This window comes from Ochlerotatus camptorhynchus, unplaced genomic scaffold, assembly GCF_037179485.1.
Source record: "Ochlerotatus camptorhynchus isolate MF236.1 unplaced genomic scaffold, CSIRO-AGI_Acam_v1.1 ptg000125l, whole genome shotgun sequence".
Lineage (NCBI taxonomy): Eukaryota > Metazoa > Arthropoda > Insecta > Diptera > Culicidae > Ochlerotatus > Ochlerotatus camptorhynchus.
The window spans coordinates 442,813-467,474 of record NW_027040615.1 but is presented as its reverse complement, the minus strand read 5'-3'; the positions used below and the strand labels follow the sequence as shown (position 1 = coordinate 467,474).

At 42.2% G+C, this 24,662-nt stretch overlaps 1 protein-coding gene across 1 annotated transcript; it reads left to right on the top strand.

Moving 5' to 3' along the window:
- The first annotated feature begins 11,105 nt into the window (after positions 1 to 11,105).
- Paics (PAICS bifunctional enzyme) lies at positions 11,106 to 23,370 on the top strand. The gene is made up of 3 exons (XM_065220375.1): positions 11,106 to 11,367; positions 11,440 to 11,901; positions 22,473 to 23,370. Exons 1-3 carry the CDS (start codon positions 11,349 to 11,351, stop codon positions 23,276 to 23,278), a joined length of 1,287 nt encoding a protein of 428 aa, XP_065076447.1. The 5' UTR covers positions 11,106 to 11,348; the 3' UTR covers positions 23,279 to 23,370.
- Positions 23,371 to 24,662: the final 1,292 nt, after the last annotated feature.

Here is a 24,662-nt window from a genome sequence, read left to right as displayed (position 1 = left end):
GTACATTCTTCGAAAGTATCGATTAGGTGCTGAAGCCGCAAGCAATCGGCGAAGCTACGAACAATCACATAGATCTTCACATCATCCGCGTAGAACGATCGGCAACCAGTTGGGAGGATCAGTCCGGCCTCATTCACAAAAATCGAGAATAGCAATGGTCCCAAGTTGCTACCTTGAGGAACACCGGAGCTGTTTGTAAAATAGTCCGATTGCTCGGATCCGATTCTAACACAAAGTTCCCGATTGGTCAGATAGGGATTGAGCCAACGAGTAAAACCCGAGGATACACCAAGTTTTTCAAGTGTAGCTAGCAGTATGAAGTGGTCAACCCGGTCGAATGCAGCCTTAAGATCTGTATATACAACGTCCACCTGCGCTCCAGCTTCCATACTCCGAAGACATAAATAAATGAACGGAGCTAGATTTATTGAAACTGATCTCTTGGGATAAAAACCGTGTTGGTCAGGAGAAATGTAATTTCTGCAGCTAGAGAATAATGCGTCGTGATGATGATTTCGAAAACTTTAGAGCAGGCACTGAGTGATGTGATCCCTTGGTAATTTTCGACGTTTCTCTTGTCTCCTTTCTTGTAGATCGGGAACATGAATGACGATTTCCAACGCTTAGGGAACTCCCCCTGCTGTAATGAAATATTGAACAGCTTCGAAAGCGGTGTTGTAAGCTCTGAACAGCATCGCTTCAGGATGCTTGAGGGGATCCCGTCAGGGCCAGCAGCATTAGAAAATTTCAGCTTCTTGATGGCGGATTCGACGAGGTCTACTGTAACCAAGGTAATCGAAAAATTGAAAGCATCACTGGGAGTGTTCCTCACCGCTTCAGCAACTTGGGACAACGAAGCCGTAGTGTCACTGAAAATGCTTTTGAAATGTTCTGCCAGAAGATTACATTTCTCAAGGGAATTGCTGGCGATTCTATCACCCAGGTGAATTCCGACTGGTAACTGCTTTGGATTAAGCCGTAAATTAGCCTGCACACGCCTTGTGTAGCTCTTGTAAAGAATGCGGTTATATGTGCGATATTCGTTACTCGCTGTTGAAAATAATCGTTTGGTGAGTGGGTTACGAGTACACGCAAACCAAAAATCTATTACAATGAATGTTAGTTCCGTTTCCTATCATCCTCTGTTCATGAACATCGCAGCGAATGTTAGAAGTTGACCTTACAGGCGATGTAATGGTTTTTTGTCTTTTTCATTTCGTGTTCTTTCTACGCTTTCGAATATACCAGTAAGCTTGTAGAACGAAGCACATTGTAGAACATTGTAGAACGACGCACACATTTATCTCGAATCTCTCCAGCAGAAAAAGCATACGAAGTCGAGCATGCGAGAAAATGAGCGCTTCATGTTTGCTTTTAGGCAATCCATATTCAGAAGCAGGGAGAGAGCAGTGGAGAAAGCACAGGTCTGATAGTCGCAACGTCCGTGGTTCGAGTCCAGTCGGCAACCTTTTTTCTATTTTTTCCACATAATTAATTTCACTCACTAATACACTCCACATTTTTCGGTCTCCAATTTTCTTACATCGGACCGCAGCTAGGTATATCGCATCCTCGGTTCATGCGGTCTCCACTTACATCCTCTGATGATGAATCCCACATAATTGTAAGCGAATCTTACATCCACCGGTTGGGTGTACGACAGTATTTACGGAGGGCCTTCGATCTCAGACGCTTCAAATTCCGTAGTCGAGCATTGGACCATGCGGGTTTTGGGATAGGGTCTCCTCAATGGGACAGAATCAGTTATTGCCCGGCCAACGACCTCAGCGAAGTAGTTGACGGCTTCATCAATATATGAACACGTGTCAAGGAACTGCTAATCTGCTTGGGCAAGCGAGTGACTCAGCGCGACGAAATCTGCTCTACGAAAGTCGAGCTCATGTACATCAACAGGGGGATTAGCGAACAGGAACAGATAGGTTGATGGAAACTTAAAAAAAAATACCGTGAATAGACTGCCAAATAATTGAGATGAATTAATGCGGTCATCGAGCCAGGTTTCCATAAGAACATGACATCGTCAACGGCAGTCAGGAAAAAATCATCAATCTTTGTTCGTAGGCCACGAACGTTCTGGTAATACACCAACAGGCGGTCGAACGAAGTCGGTTGGAGGTCTGCAGAATGATCGATCAACCGAAACAATCAGGCAATGGGAGCGCAAGTCAATCCAAAGCCGAGGATAAAGGAAGGGTAATGGCTGAATAGTCTATGCGGACCACTTGAACGCCATGGGAAAAGGAAGGGATTGAAGAGGTCGGTTGTTGGGGGGTTTTGAGGAAATGACACCTAGTACTAGATTTGTGCTGCAAAATGTAAAGAAACCCTAACTCCATCTCCCACTGATTCATCCTTTCATATAGATACCGAATTGATATTTTAAAGCAACCATCAAAATAAACAGACAATATATGAAAAGGCTAGTTGCCTCCCTAAGCGGACCCCCCGCATCCTAGCTCCTTTTTCAATCTACCCAATGTCGTTAGGCTGTCTAAATTTTCGCTAGATGATTATGATATCTCATTAGCCTAATTCAACAAATAATTGAAATCTCTAATCCTCCCAATCAACCATAACCCATGCTTTGTTAAGTACCTGCACTTTTACATGCTATCCAAAATTCAACGTGTTTCAAGTTGTTTTTGACTTTGACCTATACTTATTATATATCAGTTCGTCTCAGGTGACGCCTTCAAGTGACTAAAATGCTTTACATTGAAGTTAGTTTCCTAGCTGACCTTTAAATTACATAGGGTATATGCTCCAACTACGCTCACACGTTTCCACTATGTCGCATCACAAAAATACGTAAGGGTATGTCATAATAGAAGCACGCCACAGTGGAAATCCCGAGCCATAGTTCAAACACTTATCCCAAATATCCCAAACCAAAATGAAGCACATATAAGACGTATAAGACATGTACAAAAATGGTGTTGAACATTGTTCCCTGAGTAATGCTTCAATGAAAACAACAACGCAAGTAGAAGGAGTACCTTTGGGCACCTTCTAAAATACTTCAATAGTATAAGTCCCGCAGAAAAAACCCATCTTTGTAAAAAATAAATAAAATACGAGTGATTTGCGGAAAACACCAGCCAGTATTGCACCCAATGTCAGTGCCAACAGGTGTGATAATATCACTTCAGACTAGAACTTTGGTTCTCTCATGCAATGATTCATCAGAGAGGGGAAGCTCAGTAATCCTCATCGCATGCTCATGACGCCATTCTGCCAAGGCATGAGCCAACGATGCCGGACCAAAACCAACCGTCTCCAACGCTCCACTATGAAGCATAATATTAGGCCCGCCCACCAACGTCCAGGTTAAAAACTAGCCAAGGGGATGGCTTCATAATAACCCGGAGCGATTCAATTGAATATCCTACTACACAAAAATAAGATTAAATACAATTAGATTGGTCTCACCCGATATTCTTGAAATACTTGACATTTTGAATGAAACATTGCCATTTTCAGACTTCGTTGTTTTTAGTTTTCTTGAAGGTCTTGTGCTTAGTGCTTGATTTGTCCTTCGCTTCGTATTTCTAAGAATTGACTTTATAAATAGATAAAAAACAAAAACAAACACAACGCTTCCCGCCCACAAGCTGTAGACCGAGTGCAGAATCTTTGTGATGATACTTTCCAAACACCCATAGAAATAAATCCAATTCAATAGAGGATGGATTAAAAAAAAACAGATGATTTCCACTGCGACTAAATCCAGCATTCCTACTAAAATATCAAATGCTGTGTTTAGTCATTTATTATTAGTACAAAGCAATAAAAAATGTCCGGTGATGATTAATCTGCTAATATGCTTTTATGAGCGGGTTCAAATGAACTTTTGGTAAGCATCAACACTGATCTGGCAACACTAGTGTGCATCTTTCCAATGTGGTAAAGATCCAGATCAGCCCTGGGACCTGGTAGCCTAATTAAACTACCTCAAGATTTTGCCAAAGCCCAGGGACTCTGGAACACAGAGACGGATCAGGAGAAGAACTGTTTTCAACAAACGCATACTTGCCTAATTGGCGTATTAGCGCAATTACTCGTTTATGTGTTATGCTTCTCAAGCTCAGATGCCATTATTTTGATGGTTTAAGGCTTTAGAGCTTCAAGCTATCAATTAGCAATGTAGTTTGAAGACTTTTTTTTGCGTTTTGAGTTTTTAAGGTAATTTTTGATGAATATCTGTCTCCAATATGGGTGAGTCGCGAGTTTATGTATCTTTTCAAAGTGGGTCACAATCAACGAAAGTTTGAGTATCGCTGGTCTACTAGGAATATGAGTTCCACGTCAAGATGGACAGTCCATCGCTCCAATTTCACCCCTCAACGTACGTTTTAGAGCCGAGATCTTCCTCAGAGGCCGTTAACTTCTACAGCAGATTCGTGCGGTACATTTGTAAGCTAAGACGTCCTCTCCTCTCACGAACTACGATCCGAAATTACCAATCATTGTGCTTCCATTTAAAGATCAATTCTTGGTTTAAGATATGTTCTAATTTGTTTGACGAAGACTAGGTCTTACGGGAAGGTACAGGGGGCAAATCGAAAATTTAAAATTGCGACCATTACGAAAAGGCATTTGGTTTTGAACGGTTATAACTTTGTAATATATAGTTGAAATTCAAATCCAAATACACCAATCGGTAGGAAATAACTCTACTACAATGCTTCATAAAAAAACTTTTTAAAACGGATCGTTCAAGGTACCAGCAGCAAGCAAGCCAGCGGTTTAAGGTGTAATTTTTCCCTCGCTCTGCCGTCTGCCGAATCTCACCTCTGCAACGAGCTGTTTTTGCATTAGGCTCAATTCGCACCTAACCGATATCATCCGATCCAACTAAAGCTGGGTTTTGACAGGGCAAATCAATTGATCAAGTCAGTTGAATTCAACTCACTTGATCGCGAATTGAACGTGTAAACCATGCCATTCAACTGACTTGATCAACTCACTTGAATTGAAAAAAGTTGGACCAGACTCAACTTTTCAAGCCAATTGAATTCAACTGAGTAGATCATTTGACTTGCCTCGTCTAAACCCAGCATAATGGTTTTCTACATATCATCGGTTTCATGCACAGCTGTCACAAGTAGAAATTCGTGAAAAATTGAAAGTTATAGGTATGTATATACAGGGGGTAAGTCACTCTGCCACCTTGTTCCTGAGCTGATTGTGTTTCTTATGTGTTTTTGGGTGTCGAAAGGTGTTTCAGCGTGTCAACCTAGTTGTCAAAACGTTGAATGAAAAATAAAGTTTTCTGGCAACCACTACATCCCTAATAGCTGATTCCAATGCGATGGCGTTCACTGTTGATTGGAGAAAGCATAACAATAAACAAAGAGTGTTCTTGCTGAACGTGCTGAAACTTCTTATCTGATACGGAAACAGTCGGAACGAGTGGTAATTTGCTTTCGAGTCCTATGACGTCGTGACTATCCTGTCCCGCAATGTTTACCTTTTTCCCTCTACCAACACATACGTGAGGGCTAGATCTCCCTACCCAACTAACAACCTCAAGCTGTATTCAAATGTTATACGATATGAGGAAACCTTTACTCGGTTGGGACAAGCTCTTATTGTATATCTATTTACGCTTCTATACAGCTGTTATCCTGCTGTTTAGTTGTGTGTGCACTTGAAAGGCGCTTACTCAACTTTTACCCGATTATGCAATAATGACTACACAGCTTTCTCTTGACGCCAGGTTAAATATTGTTTACGTTTTTGTTGTTTATGGAGGAATATCATGTTTATTTTACTGCGAATCAAATTAATCGAAATTAGTTATAAGCAACACCACCAAATTATTTACACTGTACTGGAACCTGGAATCGAACTCGAGACGACCGCATGTGTACGCCGATGGTACATCTCCCTTTTTTCAAAAGAGATCGTAGGGTGCCAGCCAAGCTGGAAGTCTACGGGTTCTTTCTTCACGCTGTTGAACTGGTTCTTGAATATTCACACTGTTAGCAGGAACAACAGATTCGTCATCCGGCATTACATCATCGGGCTCGTCATCATCAGGAATCAGTTCATCATCTGGAATTGGTTCTTCTATCAGCACTGCTGGGACCAATGGTTTCGGAGCTTGTAGGTGGAACTCGTCAACTAGCAAAGCCAAGGGAAGTTGATTGCGTGGATTCGGAGATTGATCGTCATCATTTTCATCTGGATATCGTTGTTTTAGCTGGTTGGTGTGTGCTCGAATCAAGCGTCCATGTTCGAGCAAGACAGTGTAGTTCACTTTGCCCTTGCACTCGATTATCTGTCCTGGTTTCCAATCGATTGTGTTGCGACGATGGACCTGAGCGTATACCAAATCATCCGGATCGAATTATTTCTTCACTGCGCCATACCGTCTGTTGAATTCAGCGTTCTGCTTCTTGTTCTCCAAGGTTGGACTCTGAACACAGGACTTCGATAGGTCCCGCGTTGTTCGTATTGGTCTTCCTGAAAATAGATGGGCAGGTGTCAGGAGTTGACGGGAAAACTGAGAGGAACGTCTGGAGATGCTGGAATGTTAGCATGGTTTCCCCTTCGGTGAGTTTCTTCAGTCCTCTCTTAAGGGTGTCGACAAAGCGTTTAGTTTGCCCATTCGATTGTTGGTGGTAAGGGGCTGTCGTCAGGTGGTGGATCCTATTTTCTTCACATAATTGCTTGAATCGAGCACTTACAAACTGGGTACCGTTGTCCGAAACGAGGGTGTGTGGGATGGCGTATCTTGCGAAAGTTTCTTGCAGAATTTCCAATGTCGCTATAGTAGTTGTACTGCGGGACCCGAAGATTTCCGGCCACTTCGAATAGGCGTCGACCACGACGAGGTAGTGATAACCATCAACTGGACCTGCGTAGCCGGTGTGGATCCTCTCCCACGGTTTCGTTGGTATCGGCCACGATTCAAGGGTAGTCTTATGGGGCGATTTTGCTGCAACAGCACAGGGGTGACACTGGTGCACAAACGTTTCAACATCGTCGTCGATGTTGGGCCAGTAAACGAAACCGGGGTGTCAACGGTGGAGTTGTCGGATGATGCGCTTGCAGAATCGTTCTGGAACTACAACTCTGTCAGCGAACATGACGCAGTCTTGGGTGACCTGGAGGCACTCTAGCTCGCTTACAGTGTTTGGCCAGCCATTGCGGATGTAGTTGATTACCTCTTGTAGGACCGGGTCGTTTGCGTTTCCTTGGAGATCATATCGGATGTGACCGGCAAGCTGGATATTGAGTCTGCGAGAATTGCCTTCACGTCAGATTCCGTTTGGAGAGCAGCAATCACGTATTCCTCGTCTGGTTTGCTGTGACAGCTCATCAAGCGGGACAACACGTCGGCATGTCCAAAACTAGCCGTTGGGATGAGCTGGATGTCGAAATCATACAGCAGCATCGTTAGCGCCCAACGCTGAAGACGATTGGCGGTGTAAACGGGAATGCTGTTCTTGCTGCCGAAAATTTTAAGTAGCGGTTCGTGGTCAGTCTGCAGCACGAATTTTCGTCCGAATATCATCTTGTGAAAACGGGTGACAGCAAATACCAACCGGGTTTGTTTTGTGACGAAAATGCGGCCTTCCTTTGCTACGTCTTGAACGGTGATTTCGGCGTTGAACTCACCCAGGATGTCGATGCTGTCACCTGATGCACTTAAAGCGATGACTTCCCTAGAATTGATGACAGGCTTACCCACGGCAATCCAAGTCTGCTTGGAAATAATGGTGATGTCTGAAGCACAATCGAGCTGCAATGTCGCTGTTTAGCCGTTGATTTCGATCTTGACATACTTCCGGTTCTTCGTTAGGTTGATTCGCTTGACCGAGATACCCTTAGACTTGACGAAGTCTTCAGGTTTCGGTTTATTGACGTTCTTTGCTGGCTTCTTTTCGGATGATGATCAGTAATCTTCCTTGAGGCCCTTCCGCTTGCAGTTCACACAGGTATGAGACTGGTAGGGACACTCCTTCACATAATGTGAATCCCCACGGAACCAGCAAGGCCTTTTTTGGTAATTTCTCCTTCCTACTTGTTAAATGTCGAGATATTGCATTAACGATAGATCTATCTGAGCAACCTTTCTCGATCATCTTCGTATCCTGCTTGAGGTTGCACACCTCAACCAGGTTTTCAAGCTTCAGCGTTGCACCGTCAGCCGGCGGTGCGGTTTCTTCTGCTTTCAGCTTTCCAATCAGCCTGGTCCGGATGTCCGAATCGCGCGGTGACTGGAGACCGCGTACGAACCTGAGCGTCTTGAATTGGTCGCTGGAGAGCTTCTCGATCTGGAACGCTTCACAGTGCTTGTTCACCGACGCTGCATACGGCGAAAAATCAGCAGCGTCGTTTTTGATGTACTGCAAACACTGATAACGTCCGTTGAAGAGGGACTTTTGGCGTCCGAAGAGCTTCTTAAGCTTCTTGACGGTTTCTTCGAACACAAAATCCCGTGGATGATTCGGCAAAACGCTGTTCACGTAGCGTTCGTGGAATTGACCTTAGCTTTATCGTCCAGGTGCTTTCCGTTCTCTTTGAATACTTCCTCGTATCGAGCGTACCACGATTAGAAAAATAGTCCTCCGTCTGGATCATAACGAAACTCGTCAATTCCGGTGGAGAGTGACTCGATGATCTTTTCGCTTCCAACTTGATTGGCGTTGACCTGTTGAAGGGCTCCAATCTGCTGCTGCTGGTTGGCGATCAGTTCCGTCAGCCGGAGAATTGCTTGTTTCGGATCGTTGTCGGACATTCTTGATTTCGTAGTGATTTGAGGGCTTCAACGGTAAAACAGGAAAAGAGCTTGATGTTACTTCCGGAAAATCGCAGGAACTTTACCTCGTCGCCAAAATATTTTGTGTTCTCGAAGAGAAGGAAACAAGTTTTAGGTTTAAGAGCTAATTATATTTCGACTTGTCTCTTCGGTGGTTGGAACTAAACTGACAAAATATTTTCAGTTTGTTACTTTCGTACCATGGCTACAAATCATGGCCTACCAGGCAACATATTTTTCTGATGTGTACGCCGATGGTACACCTGGAAAATTAAAATCAATGCCTCCAAAACTCAAGCAATCATGTTCCTCCACAGGCAATCACCCAAACCGGCTCCATCTTGTACTGTAATCATGGATGACACAAGGGTTGAGTGGTCTGCCGAAGTAACCTATCTCGGCAAGTTGTTCGATGAAAAGCTCCTCTTCCGTTCGCATGTAGATAAAACTGTAGTCAAGTGTTCAGCCTTGGTTAGGTATCTGTATCCGCTGATTTACCGCAGATCTCGCCTCTCAAGGGTGAACAAACTGGCTGTCTACAAACAAATCATAGCACCTGCGATCCTCTACGCAGCTCCGGTGTGGGAATCATGTGCTCAGACTCACAGGAACAAAATCCAGGTCACTCAGAATAGAGTGCTGAGGATGGTCCTTGATTGTCCCTTTGATACAAGAATTTCAGAGCTCCATCAAGAGGCGAACGTTCCAACATTAGATTTCAAAATTGCTGACATTAAGACTAGCTTTGTGCAGAAATGCAATACACCAGAACATGCTTTAATAAGCAATTTGAATATAGTAGGTTAGGTGTATATAGTAGTTGTAGGTTAGTTGTAGTTGTAAATAGTAGTTATAAGTAGTCTTCTTTTTCCAATTTCAAACAAACTAATCCCACCAAGGTGGGAGTTCTCTGAATAGGCCTAATAGGACTAGGAACTTGAATAATAATTTTAAAATTTCAAATGAACTAAAGCATAAAAGATATGTCTGTGACACTTGAGAGTTCAAACATGTAAACCTCACAAATACAAAAAATAAATATCATTTAAAGTAAAGTCATAGTCAATCTTGCTCATCCCATCGATGAACGATGTGACAATCGGTTGCATTTAGCTACATTTCAGCTATACAACAGCAGTAGATCAATCGATTGGATGAAGGGGATTGGGAGCTCTTGCTCTTACTCAACCTTACTCATCGGTGCGTAAAGGTACCCGGAGCAACCGAAAATCACGACACAGACCTCGGATCGAAAGTCGGTTTGCGAGTAAAAACAGTTTTCGGAGATTTGAACGAGTGTGAATTCATGAAAGTGACGAACCTGACACTAATGCACTGGAATAGTGTTGCAGCCGAGAGAAGTGGGGTTAAGGTAAGGTATAAGGGTTCAACTGGAAATGAGGTCTTCTCCATTTTAAATCAAATCTGTACAAACCATGTACGCGGATAGAAATCCCCTTATACATTTTGGCAAATTTCTATTGATGAATATGTTGTTGTATTCATAAATCAATTAATAAGCATAAGCCAAATCTCTAAAACCTGTCCATCATAATGAAGCGATTAGCCTTGAAAGAAAAAGTCATATGAAAGCTGAACATCACTTACCTTCTACATGCGTAAAAATGATTTATACGTATACACATTGACATAAGGACGCTTGGCTGGAGTGTATGCCTAACACTGAAGTAGCCTCGCCTTCAACTAGTCCATATTATTGACACTATATTCGTAGTGTGGTGGATACAAAATACGGAAAACCGGCAACTTAGAATTTTTGAAAAAAAAAATCTGGCACCCCTTGAAAATGCTCAAGCTTTTGCAGAACATTTAACAGGTCAGTATCACTTACAGTTTTATACTGATGACGAAAGAGATGTTTAAACAAAATAACGATAATCTTAAACTTAACTGGTAGGAAAGATGATTAAATAGTATAGTTTGTATCACCTGTGCATAAGGAGTGTCAATGTACGCCGTGAAAACGAAAAATAGTGCGACTAGGAACGCATTGATGAATTGCCACCAAAAATGGTTTAATTTTCGTTAGATTTTAGCTCGATTGGCTCCGGCAAGTGACAGTTCAAATTGGCTCCCGCCATTGTATCCGCCAGACTATGAATGTAGCGGCTATAGCACATACATGTTCCGGTACCTATATGTTCCAGGCAATCACGTTTTTGAATTTGAAATGCGAGATGTCACACTTCTTGCGTGCTCGCTCTCTCCAGGCACACACATGTGTGCTGCTGGGGCCCTATAAATTAAGGCGCTCATACAAACACCACCGTTTGGCTCATATAAATGATCAAGAGCAAGAAGTAGTCGGTTTAATTGAACAGCAACTCAAGCAACTGCATTACGTTAGTGTGCCACGAGAGCTAGGCGACTTCGGACCAAGTGTTTTGTTGAGATTGTGAGGCTTCTTCCTCTCTGCTGTGACAAACTATTGAGAACCGGCTGCGGAGCACGTTGTTTTCCTTCTTTAAACAAACTGAGTTAGTGTTGTGCGTTCCGGCTAAACTAGGTGAATTGATTGTAATCAGTGGATTCTAAGATGGCTGCTGTTACCGAAGGTAATTTAAGGATTATTTTTTAACTTATTCTGAATGGCAATTTCTAATAATTGATCGTTAATTTTGACCTAGTTGGTGGAATCAAGCTCGGCAAGTTGCTGATCGAGGGCAAGACCAAGCAGGTGTACGACGTCCCGTCGATGCCGGGGCACTCGATCCTGTTGAACAAAGATCGCATTACGGCGCACAATGGCGTTCGGTCGCATGACCTTGAAGGAAAGGCACTGATTTCCAACCAAACCAACGCCAAGGTGTTTGGTCTGTTGAATCAGGCCGGTGTGAAGACGGCCTTCGTTCGGATGGTGTCGGATAATGCGTTCTTGGCACGTAAGTGCGATATGGTCCCCATCGAGTGGGTCACCAGAAGGTTGGCCACAGGTTCCTACCTCAAGAGAAATCTCGGCGTGAAGGAGGGATTCCGTTTCTCGCCACCCAAGCAGGAGACTTTCTATAAGGATGATGCCAACGATGACCCCCAGTGGAGCGAGGAGCAGATTGTGTCCACTGGGTTCAAGGTCAATGGAGTGTTGATCGGTGAGTAGACGATAAACTAGCTTTTTTTTTACGTAAATAAGTTTTCGAGAAATAACGGAAAACAAACCCTTGCTACAAACAAATTAAAGTCGGCAAACAAGTTGAAAGGCCGGTCGCTCTTATCAACTGCCTGTAGAAACTTTAACTCGTAAACAGTAGGCAATCAGTAGGCGCTGGCTGATTTGACCCTTGAGCTGAGAAGAGTTTCCATATCAACAAGCCCGCCCGTCCTTCGAAACTGATCGCGTCAGCCTATAATATGCTTTAATCTGGGTTCCCATGGTAACAAACAGCGCTGTTTACTGTTATTGAACATCTCGAACGATCAATCGCTTTGAAGGGAAGAAACCAACCAGCTCAACAAAATTGATACAGATAACAATTTTCCCTTACTGCAATCCAACACAACTGGGATCCAGTGGGGGTCTCATCCATTTCCTTGAAACTTCTTGAATAGGGCTGAAATAATAAACAACAAATAACAAGTTCGATGCATCGGTTATTTGTCCCGTTCCCCCCGATCGTTTGAGAGCGAGAAACAATGTTGCACGTCAGCGATTTGTCAATTGACCGGCCTACTTGCTTTGGTTTTATCAGTTTTGTTTTGGAAAACAGATTGATGTTGTTTCTGGGTTGCGTATCATATTATGATTGGGTTAAGTTCATTAAGTCGTATCTACTGCACGGAGAATGAGAACAACGCAAATTTGAGTTCAGTTAACTCATAAATCATATCCAGTATTTTACAATCGCTTATGGCCGCCACAATCTGCCTGAGTTTCTGGTAGGGAACATAAGATTTTAAGTTTGGCTTGTGTCGTTTGACGTGTAAACGTTCAAATTTGAACGTTTACACGTCAAACGACACAACCCAAACGTCAAATCATATGTTCTCTACCAAAAACTCAGTCAGATTGTGGCGGCCATAAGCGCTCGTAAAATGCTGGATAAAGGGCAGGAACTCAGCGATGAGTAAATTTGCCTAATGTTATCCCAGGGTTTTCCAGGAAAAAAATCCCGAATATGAGAAAAGTAAAGATTGGATTCGCTCAGTCTATTGGTACTACTCCACTGAGTAAAATTTTCGTCAATTCCCTCATTTTTCGGCAGATTTTTGAGGTTTTCCACAGGAAACCATGAGGCAAATTTACTCATCGCTGAGTTACTGCACTTTTGATTATGAGTGAACTAAACTCAAATTTGGGTCGTTCTCATTCGCCGTGTGTTCATCATTCGTTCTATTGACTATGGTATGACAAAACAAAATAGTTTGGATGTCTTCGGCGCACTTATTTCTTGGTTCATAAGGAATAAGTGCGCAGAAGACTCCAAGACGATACAACGTAAATATTCGCGATTACGCTCTTTTGAGGAGTTCAGTTTCAAATGCAAAATACAATATTAATGTTCGCTTAATTAGTTTAGGAAATATGTACCTGTAGGATTTGATGTTTTCTGTTGATACGAAAAGAAGCGGAATAGCGGAATAGGAATACGGGTAACATTTTAAATATAACATAATTGAGGGTGTTAGAAGGAAAGGGGTGTAAGTGACTTTGATCGATTCATGATCATGACTCTTGGACTTGGATAACACTTTAGAATTCAGACCAGGGGTTGAAATGGTTGATGTTTTTACCACACTCGCTTCGTTGTCGTGCGCGACAGTCTGTTTGTATTCATACACTTATGCGCTACCGTGCGTCGTCTCTCTCACACAAACGGTAGAACAATATTCGAGCAAAACTAAAATTATCAAATAACTTTCATATGACATGTGTGATTTTGTTCTAATTCCTCAATTTAGTGTAAATTGAACCACTTTTTATCAGAAATGTTATTATTAGAACATCGTTGCTTGCTAAGATGATGATGATGATAGTGGTTTACCACCCATTGGAAACTAAGTCCGACAGCAGTGGGCTCTCTTCTCTGTTTGTCTTGATCAAGTTTAATAACCTCTGCTTGTCCTCAACATGTCACTGTATGAAGGGCCCACAACGGATTGGGTAGATCGATAGGCAAAGCCGCCTATACGCATCTACGGAACAATAAAGAATCTCCTTCCAATTGGTCAAAAAGACAAGCCCCCAAACAGGAAGATGCCCCAATGAGTGGGAAGAAGAGCCCGCCATTTATCCACGAAATGTTATCAACAGGGAGTTGGCATTCCCACTCTTCCCGTCCAAATCGCTTCAATCGGGTGCCCTGTTGGACCGTCCCTTCCCTTTTATATATGTATTTCGATGTATATACGAGTTGATTGTTATGATTATTGTCAATAATACTTACATTTCTATGAAGATCGTGCTAATTATTTTACCTTTTTTGTGATACTCATCATCACAGAATCCAACCTTGAATCGTAGACCACCACCCGGAATGAAGGCTCGGCGCGGTTAGTGATATCAAACAGTGTTACATGCAAACGAAAAAGAGATACAACCAGGATTAGTTTTTTAAAGTAATAATCATCTCAATACCCAACTAACCATATCTCAGTGACATTGTCTCACTCTGAGCCTACAATAAAAGGTATTTTGTGGTTACTTTGGTACTCACATGAAATGGTTACTTTGGTACTCACATGAAATGTTGTGCAAGTACCACAAGTTCAACATCTCCCAACTATGGACAGCTCAATGTTAATACCATTTACTCTTTGAATCAGCGTACACCAACATGATAATCTTCTAAGAAACACATAAGAATGTATAGAGATAAAGCTCAAAATACAGTTTTAACTGATGGTACTTCATAAACATCAAACTATCCAATATTGGACCTTGCCAACACACGGCGCCTGCGCGGTAATGGGCCGTCAGAATGGTTCATCTGTTGCTAAGTGAAGTGCTTTTCAAACTGAAGCGATACATTTCTCAATTTTTCGACGTTATCCTAACGTATACTTATTATTATCACCCATATGCCCGTCCACGCCCGAAACCCATCCACCACACAAAATCAAATAAAAATGTTTCTGTATGACAAACATGTCCAGACATAAACGAGAATATGGGTGTATATCTTCACTGTAACAACTACGGGTAATCATCGAAAGTACTTGCATTTTACTCAGGCACTTTTGAGCAAATTGCAATCACTCTCTCATACTCAAAATGTGGTACGACCAAATTGGCACAACGACGCCCTATATGCTATCTGACCAAAGTGCAGGGAGGACATCGTTGCTTGATATGTTCAAGAACTAAAACTAAAATACACACATTCGTTAGACCGACAGGTGACAGTGTCGTGTGACATTTTAGTTTGATACCTTGATACTGTACTATGATAGCTTGTTTTGCAAGTGTCGGAGGCGAAGCCAGCCGATTTTTACAGAAAATTAGTCGACTCCGGTGACCGTTTACAAGACTGATTCAGACTCTTTGAAGAAATTTCTGAAGATTTTTGATGAGAATGCCAAATGAGTTTTGAAGAGAATTGTACAGGAATTCATAAACAAATCTAAGGTGAATTCCAACAGGCAATTTTGAGAAGTTTTTCAAGAAAATTGTAAGGAGAACTAAAGCTAAATTCCAAGTTAGTTCTGAAGTGACTATTATCGGAATTATGAATGGAATTCCAAGGAATTGTAAAAGCAGATCTGACGGAATTTTTAGGGATAATTCTAAACGAATTCGGTGGAAATTTCAAAGAATATTAACCCTCCAACAAACTTAATGATTATATAACAAAAATTCTGACATTACCCTCAATAATAACCTTCGCCTGAAAATCTATTAAATGTTAATCAATCAATCAATCGATCAATCAATCTAAGAGAACTCTATGGAGAACTCCAATGGAATATCGATAATAATTCCACTGGAGAGTCTAAATACATAAAGCTTCAAAAATCTAAGAGAATTAATAAGAAATTTGAGGGGTTCCAAGCATATACCAGGATAATTCACAGAAAAATGTCGAACATATTTCCGAAAAAAAAAATATGAGTATTGCGCCAGGAGATTCTGAAGAAACTTCCAATGGAATTCTAAGTAGAATTTCAAAAAAAATTCCAGCAGATATCCCATAAAAGTACTTACGTAATAATTATAGTATCCCACTCGATAGTCCACTTGAGCAGATCAAACAAGACCTGGAAAGCGACGTTAAGGTCAAGACATTTGATCAAAAAGTGATTTATTGCACCAACTGGCTGCGATTTATTCACAGAGGAAAGGTTTGCAAAGGAGTAAGAAGATGCGGACGCTGTACCGAACCGCACGACAATGAGAAAGAATTTGGAAATTGCCAGCGAAACATCAAATGCATTCATTGCATCGCGAATACACACAGCACAGGAAGCGAAGCAAGCACAGAGAAAAAGAGAGAACAACAGATCAAGTCGATAATGTCCAAAAAGAACTACACCTATGTGGAAGCAAGGGAAATGGTGGCAGCAGCAACAGCAAACTACTATGAAGCTCTCAACAACCTCCAGGACTATCCAATGTTGACACAAGTATTGAACAACAACCTATGCCAACAATGGCACCAAACCAACAAAACACGAACGCCAATAACAGCTGCAATTCAAACATACCCAGACAAAAAACCCAACCACCAACAAAAGAGTAGACGTTCGGAAGCCAAATTTGAACAACCCACAAAATGGACGATGGACTCAACGGTGGAAGAAGAAGGATCTTCGTCAGGTGCTCAGACAAACAATACGAAACAGCTAAATGGAACAGGACTAAACAACCCTTGGAAGATTCGAGAATCGGAAAGATGGAACCATATCATCGAAGAAGCCAATCGGAAAGCGGAAATCAATGCGGGGAACAGATACCTATCAGCGGTAATGAGCTTCTATTCGGAGCTCATGCAAGAAGCGAATATGAATGAGCAGTTAGACCAAAAATTTAAGCAATGTGCGATGAAATACTTCAAATTGCAAAACTCAATAGCATGAATAAAGTGAAGAGAAAAATAAATAGTGAATAAAAAATAAAATAAATTAAAAATCGAAGCAACCAAAATAGATAAAAAAAAGAAAATCAAAAATGGGAGAAGTGATGAAACTTTTGCAGTGTAAATAAGCAAAAAGAATACATTCAAAATGTTTTTATGTTACTTCATACGCGAAGTTAGCGTTTTCAGAGTTGGTTGGAAATGCTAACATGAAGCTTTAGTGTAATAATTTATTAGCTAGAGAATGATTTTTAGAAGAGTGTAGGTGGATAGTTCCGTTAGAGTACGGCAGTATGAAAATTGAATAGAAGTTGAAAATGAGCGAAGGGCCATTAATGCGACAGTTTTTGAAGTTAGACGCACATCTTTTGCCTAACCCGTACGATGTACGCGGAGACTTGAAGTATGTCTTCAAGTCTACAGGCAAAAGATGTGCGTCCTCCTTCTGTTCATAACTGACTGCGGCTGTGGAATAGTTCTAGCGATGTTTCATCACTACCTAAAGCCCCACGTTTGTGAGAGCATTTCCAGTCGATGGTGTGTTACAATGCAATTCTTCTTTACCCAACTATTGTAACCAGTTGGTTACAATCCGTGGATTTTCGTTTGTATGAGTTGTTGTTGTTTGGAAAATTCACGTATTTTAATTTAAAAGACAGAAGGCAACACACAGCAGCGAGAGGGTTAGTACCGCTGCAAAAACACTCGAACGATACTAAAGGGAGGACAATTAAGCTAAAAATGGAGAATGATCGGCAAAAGGCATGCGAGTGGCCATGTTGTAAAAGAAAAAAACCTTCTAATTGGCAGAAGTAATCAGGCGTCCGTGTAGACCGGTATCGTGAAGTGTAGTGCATATATGTGGGGGTTTGGACTGGAAAGCCTACCTCCGTTCAGGACCTCTTGTGCTCTTGTGCTTTTGTACATTTTGTACACCTCGTACCGTAAGCAAAACGGTTTTACACGGCTCGGCTCGGAAGTCAAGATGGCTTCCGAGCCTAATAGTAAATGATCCTCGATCGTCCGTCAGGGACGATTCCCTCAGGCCGGTGGCCTTAATTGCCAAGGAGGGTCCCGTCTCGGCTCGACCAAGGTGGCCATGCCACGGTCAGCCGATTTTGTCAACGACGGAAGACGCCTGCCAGCCAAACGAGCCAGCAACGCCTGCTGAGCCGTATGTGGCTGATGAACGCCACCAGATCCGCCATTCTCCCAAAGCGGCAACAACACTGTCTGCAGCCCGCGCCGCAAGTTTCCGGCCACACGGTAGTGCAGGAGCAGCCGTGTGGGCCAACGCCAGCGTCGCGACGCCGAAGAAGAATCTGCTGCAACAGTGAGTACCGTAACATTTTAAACCCTCGCATACACGCCACATATATGTGAAAACCCACACCCACACGCCACAGAAAAGGGCAAATAAATATGTTAGAAAATGTGAAGATTTCTGTGTTTCATACTTTGTCCGCGTAGCCCCTCCGAATACCCAGTAACATGCCGGCCCTGCGACACAGTTCAGGGGTCTCATGCTACTGAGCTAGTTACCCGGGAGTGTCTGGTCATGCCATAGTCACACTATTGTGCTGCTCCTCTCGTCATGACCAACGTGGTCATCTCAGAGAGATAGCAGTAGGGTGGTTGTTGCGTGCTGTACCATAGATAGTCGGAGATACAAGATTCCGAGATACCATGGAGTTCTACACTCTAGAGAAGATGGATACGGCGGTGCAGCCATCTACATAAAAAATCGTTAAACTTCCGGCAGATCAACATAGCTAACCTATCTACAAACACACAAGCGGTAGCAGTGAGCATACCTAGCATCAATATAGTGGTAGTTTTCATGTACATTAGTCCGTCATCCACAATCAAAGAATTTGAAGAAGACATCACTTGTATTTTTGACTGTGTGAAGCACCACAAAAGGGTGATTGTAGGAGGAGATTCGAACTGTCACCATGCAGGATGGGGAGATGAGCAATGTGACAGGAAGGGGTGCACACTGATGGATTTAATAAAAAGCTACAATTTCCTTATCCTCAATGATGGTTCGAGCACGTACGTCCCAGTTCAATTAGACAGGAGACCATCGGCAATAGACATCTCTATGTGCTCACGCGAGCTATATGGAGATGTAAAAAGGCATGTTTTAGGCTGCGGAATAGGCAGTCGCCATTTGGGAATCCAGATGACCTTAGAGAGGACACCTCGATAATCAGAACGACGATGGATTTACAACAAAAAGACAAATAAACGAGCACCTGACAAAACTGGAAGCAACGAAAGTAGGAAACTTTAAGGATCTTAGCTCACAAGTCCGGAATGCTTGCAAAAACAGCAGGAAACGGGACAACCACTCACCGAAATATTGATGGACTCCCGTTGTAGAAGAGGCCTGGATAAGAAAACGTGAAGCACGAGTTGAATTCAATAGGACGTCTAGCATCGAGAATCTGATAAGCTATTTTCCAGCGTCGTAAGAACGAGGAAAAGCAACGCAAACTAGAGCAATTCGTCGATCAAATCAATCCCTATGCCAGCTCACAGGAGCTGTGGCGGCTGGTAGGAAAGCTAACTGGCAAACGATTTCACCGGAAGGAGCATAACGTTCTATTAGACGATGCAGGAATGGCTGAAAAGTTTTTGGACACCCAATTTGGACTGAACCAAGAATTCGAAGAGTTACCATCTGGAGCATCGTACGCGAGTTATGACATCTTGGACAGGGCGAAATGGACCGAGATAGTCGCTTGAAAGAAATCCACATCAGCGCCAGGAGAAGACAGAATAAGCTATGAGATGCCTAGACAGCTTAAACCAGCAGTGATTGACTTCTTCTTCTTCTTCTTCTTCTTCTTTGCATTTCAAGAAAAATCATTCGGATTTAGAACAGGGCTGTCTACAAACACATGCGTTTCGTACGTGGTAAACAAGGTCAAAATGGACAAAGGCGAAGGGAAACTAACCGCAGCAATCTTTATTGATTTAAGCAACGCCTTCTGTAATGTCAATGTATCAGCATTGGAAGACATAATGAGGAACAAGAGAATGCCACCGGAAATCATTTGCTGGGTGGGAGCTTTTCTCAAAAACCGCAAACTGATCTTCCAGCTGAACAACGGAACCCTATCGAGGACCAAAATCATTTCCAACTGTTCGACAACATTATGCCAATTTAAAAAAAAATGTAATACGAGACTGAAAGTCCAAATCAGATGTTCACTGGATGGGCTAGTTACTTCGAAGACGAACTTGCCCAATATTCAAATGAAACAACTCATTCTATTCGCAATAAACAAAGGACAGAGGACTTATGTACACGGAAGCTTCAAAAAAAGGCAATAAATGTACAATAGGAATATTTGTGGCAAATACAGGGAGAAGATTCTCCTTTCACCTTACCAACGAAATAAGCATAACAGGAACTGAACTCATAGCCATCAAAACAGCATTGGATGTGGTACAAGAGGAATAGTTGGAAGGACATGTCGGCTTCACTGATTCCAAAGCAGCATGTGAAATTTTGGACAACGCTACGGAACAATGTGATCGAGAGGAGATACTCAACGACATTCTGGAGTTAGCGGCACCCTGGAGGATGTCATTACAGTGCATACCAAGCCATGTGGGTGAAAGAGGAAATGAATTGGCTGACTAGTTGGCCAAGCTTGGACTAGGCGAAGAAAACATCGAGAAACTTGAAAATTCGATTTCACACAAAGATGTCTACTGGATCCTGAAAAAACGGAAACACATACAAGCTAACAACTGGTATCGGGACTACGAAAAAGGCAAGACGTTTTTCAAGATACAAACCGAAATTCTGGAAAAGCCTTGGTTTACCAACCTGGATTTAAACGGACAGCAAGTTCGGTTACTGAACCGACTCATGGCGGGACATGATTGGTCAAAATTCTGGCTAGCAAAAATGAATCTGGTGAAAAATCCGAATTGTGAGGAATGTGGCGAAACCGAGAGAGCGGAACATCTGATTTTATGTTGTAGAAGATTCAACAATATTAGGTACAAATACTCCTTCACTAAAGAACACCACAACCTATCCGATCTGATCAAATCGGAAAACCTAAAATTGTACAAGGAAGTATGCCAGTTGAACCAAATCAAAAGCGAAAAATGGTATAGTCGGGAAGTGGCCAGATTTTTTTAATTAATATCATAGTCATTTTAACACTCCTGGACCATTCGTGACTTGTCCGGGGATGAGATTTGAACTCGTGACTGTGGCGTGAGCGGTATGGCATAGGAAGTTTCCGGAATTTATTTTTGAATGTTCATAGCACTTCCTCTATGCAGAACTACCTTTAGCATGTTTCCTAGAAATTTCCAAACAAATCAAGCATAACTTTTCAAAAGGACGTATGTAACATTGGATAGGTAATTAGAAACATTGGATAGCAATGTCTTTATGAGATTATTAAATGCTATTTAAAAGTTAATGCTATTTTTTTTAAAATCTGTTTGTGCTATTAGTTTGATAAAGGGATAGCGTTTAAGAGAATTGTGAAAAATGTCGAATTTTGCAAACACGGACAAAACTTTTGATAAAACAAAATCATACACCTTTTACTTGTGTACTACTCACATACATCCTGATTGATTCGTCGGTATCACACCTTGATTGTTCCATACACCCTGCATTTTTCGTCTATTTGACAGAAGGGTTTTCACATACGTCAAATCAGATACACCGGTTTTTGTTTTGCAGTGAAGATACGTCGGAAGCTTGAAAAGCATTGAGGAATTGTCGGTTGGTTGGTTTATTTACAAAACTACCCAGAGTTGTGAAATAATCAATGTTAAAAGCGGAGATGAGAGGGTCACCGCATTATCTGCTCTCAGATGTTATACGTTTTGTGTTTTTCGTATTAAGAAAGCGCTGGTCAGATTGGTATGTGAAGTTCAATATTGAAGTCAAGATTAAAATGCAATTTTATTAGAATACTTTTGAAATAATAAACATGTTGCTCCCGGAAATACAAAAACAAACATACAAACTTGACGCATTTGCTTTTTTTTTAACATTTATTAAGGAGATTTTTAGCCTTTTGGCTAGTTCATCTCCAAAGACGCATTTGCTGATTGATAGTGATTGCTTTGTTTTTTTCACATACGACGCTTCACTGTGAGCGTATCTGCAGTTTTTGTGTTATCATCAAATTTTAACAGTTAAGTCATGTTGACAATAAAAGGGTGTATCAACACCATTTTAAAAACAATGAATGAAGGTCACATAGGGCGTTCATTAAATATATTTTCCATAAAGCATTACAATTTCAAAACCTTGTTTTTCATTAACTCGTAGGAAAAGCATGTATTTTATATTCGGTTAGATGCAAAATATCGATTTATTTATTTTTGCGACTTACGTCCTTTTGAAAATTTAAGCTTGAAATAACGTAATCTTCCTTTTGAAAGTCTTTAATAATTCCACTTAGCAATTCAAAAACCTTTCTCTTGGAAATTTACAGCAGTTCTCCTAAGAACTCAAATAAGTTTTCCGAACACTTTCTCGAAATTCCCGCCTAATAGCTTAACATAGATTTGAAATACCATCACTAAGCCATCACCCTAGATTGGTTTGGCACAGCTGCAAATCATGCACTAACCATGATCTTATTTTCTCACTCATACAGGCCAAGACGAGGTGGACATCATGCGCCAAACGACGATCCTGGTGTTCGAGATCCTGGAGCGTGCCTGGGCCACCCGGAACTGTGCCCTGATCGACATGAAGATCGAGTTCGGTGTCGACGCCGACGGTCAACTGCTGGTGGCGGACGTCATCGATTCGGACTCGTGGCGTCTGTGGCCATCCGGAGACAAGCGGCTCATGGTGGACAAACAGGTCTACCGCAATCTGGCATCGGTCACCGCATCTGATCTGGACACGGTCAAGCGCAACTTCATGTGGGTCAGCGAACAGTTGGACAACATTCTGCCGAAGAACGATCACCTGGTGGTGGTGCTGATGGGAAGTCCCTCGGACAAGGATCACTGCGAGAAGATTGCCAAGCACTGTCACGAATTAGGGTTGAACGTCGAACTTCGGGTGACTTCGGCCCACAAGGGAACCAAAACCACGCTGCACATCGTCAACGAGTACGAAAGCGTCCTGAGCAACTTGGTGTTTATTACCGTAGCAGGACGTTCCAACGGACTGGGCCCGGTCCTGTCCGGCAATACCAACTATCCGGTGATCAACTGCCCACCGGTGAAGCCGGAAAACATCAACTTGGACGTGTGGTCCAGCTTGAATCTTCCATCCGGGCTGGGATGCGCTACCGTCCTCTACCCGGAGGCGGCGGCCCTGAATGCGGCACAGATTCTCGGTTTGAACAACTTTTTGATTTGGTCCAAGCTGCGCGTCAAGCAGGTCAACAACTTCACCAGCCTGATCTACGCCGACAAGGGCTTCCGCGGGGTCAGGAAGAATGAATAAGCGGTGCATGACAGAAGCTGGCTATTTTTTAAGATGTTAGCATGTTCCATTGACTAGAGTGTAAGGATTATTTGTTGACGATGTAGAGTACAATAAAGTTTATTTTTAATAACATGGAGTTTGCTTAATGTACAGAGTTACGGTGATAACGAAAATTATATCAGTAGAAATATTGAATTTTTAAATTAAAAGTATCCCTAAAATCGTTATTCTAACTACGAAAATATGTAATACAACAAGGTAATGTTAACGGCGCCGGTGGTGTAGTGGTAAGCGTGATTACCTCTCACGCCAGCAGACCTGGGTTCAATCCCAGTCGGCGCCGCCGGGATGTTCTGAGGCATATAACATCTCTGATCACGCCTTCCTTCGGATGGGAAGTAAAGCCGTTGGTCCCCGGTTCTTGAGTTGATGGGTCGATAGGTAGGGTCCAGGTGTGGGAGCTGCCTTCCTGGCACGTCGGTAGCATTGGTGCTCAGCACGGAAAACAAGATCGACGGAAAAAACAAACCAAAGGAAAAAAAAAAAACAAGGTAATGTTCAGTCCAAAAGCAAATGTTTTGATTTTAGCTTGTAGTTTTAAAAGCGGACATTTTCAAATCGAAAATTTGTATAACTGTCAAAACTGATTCTTCATGGGTAGATTTTTCTTAAGATTTTTACCCATTTGTGGGTAGTTCTAAAATAGCGTAAGTATACAAAAAGAATAATTTAAAAGTAAAGTCCCCCAAAAATGTCCCGCGTTTTTCTGCACCCGTGGAATGAAGAATCCTTCACTGGGTGATAAAATCGATCAAGCCGAAAAAATGCAGTGTTCTTTAAGTGGAAGAAGGGGATCAGGCGGAAGCGATCACCAGCAAGCATGTACATAATTTCACAGATGCATTGGAAGAACGAGGAGGGAACTGCTCAACTGATGACTTGCCACAGACTCAAAGCGACCAAATCCAACCAAACCAGTCATTAGCAGGAACTGTACATTTCCCTACACAGCAAAAAAAAATGTAATATCGATCAACGTAATTCAAGCTGATGCATGAAATAATCATGTAATAGCAAAACGCAGATACAATATTACATCAATGGATGTAATTTTGTTCGCAAAATCGATGTACATCGTACAATGTGATTTTACACAACCGATGGATTGACCTGGTTGCAGCAGTTTCGATGTAATATTCAACAACTTTTTTTGCTGTGTATGACAATGACAATTTCCCATCAAATAGCTCCTTCCGGCCGTACAAGTACAAATCACCCTTCGAACTAAAGGGGGGTGGGAGGGTCTCCAAAAAAGGCGGCCAACAGTGAAGAAGAAGGAGTAAACACTCGAAACAAACCGTGTCTGGAGCCGACGTGAACCAGCAAAAAAGCAACCGACGCC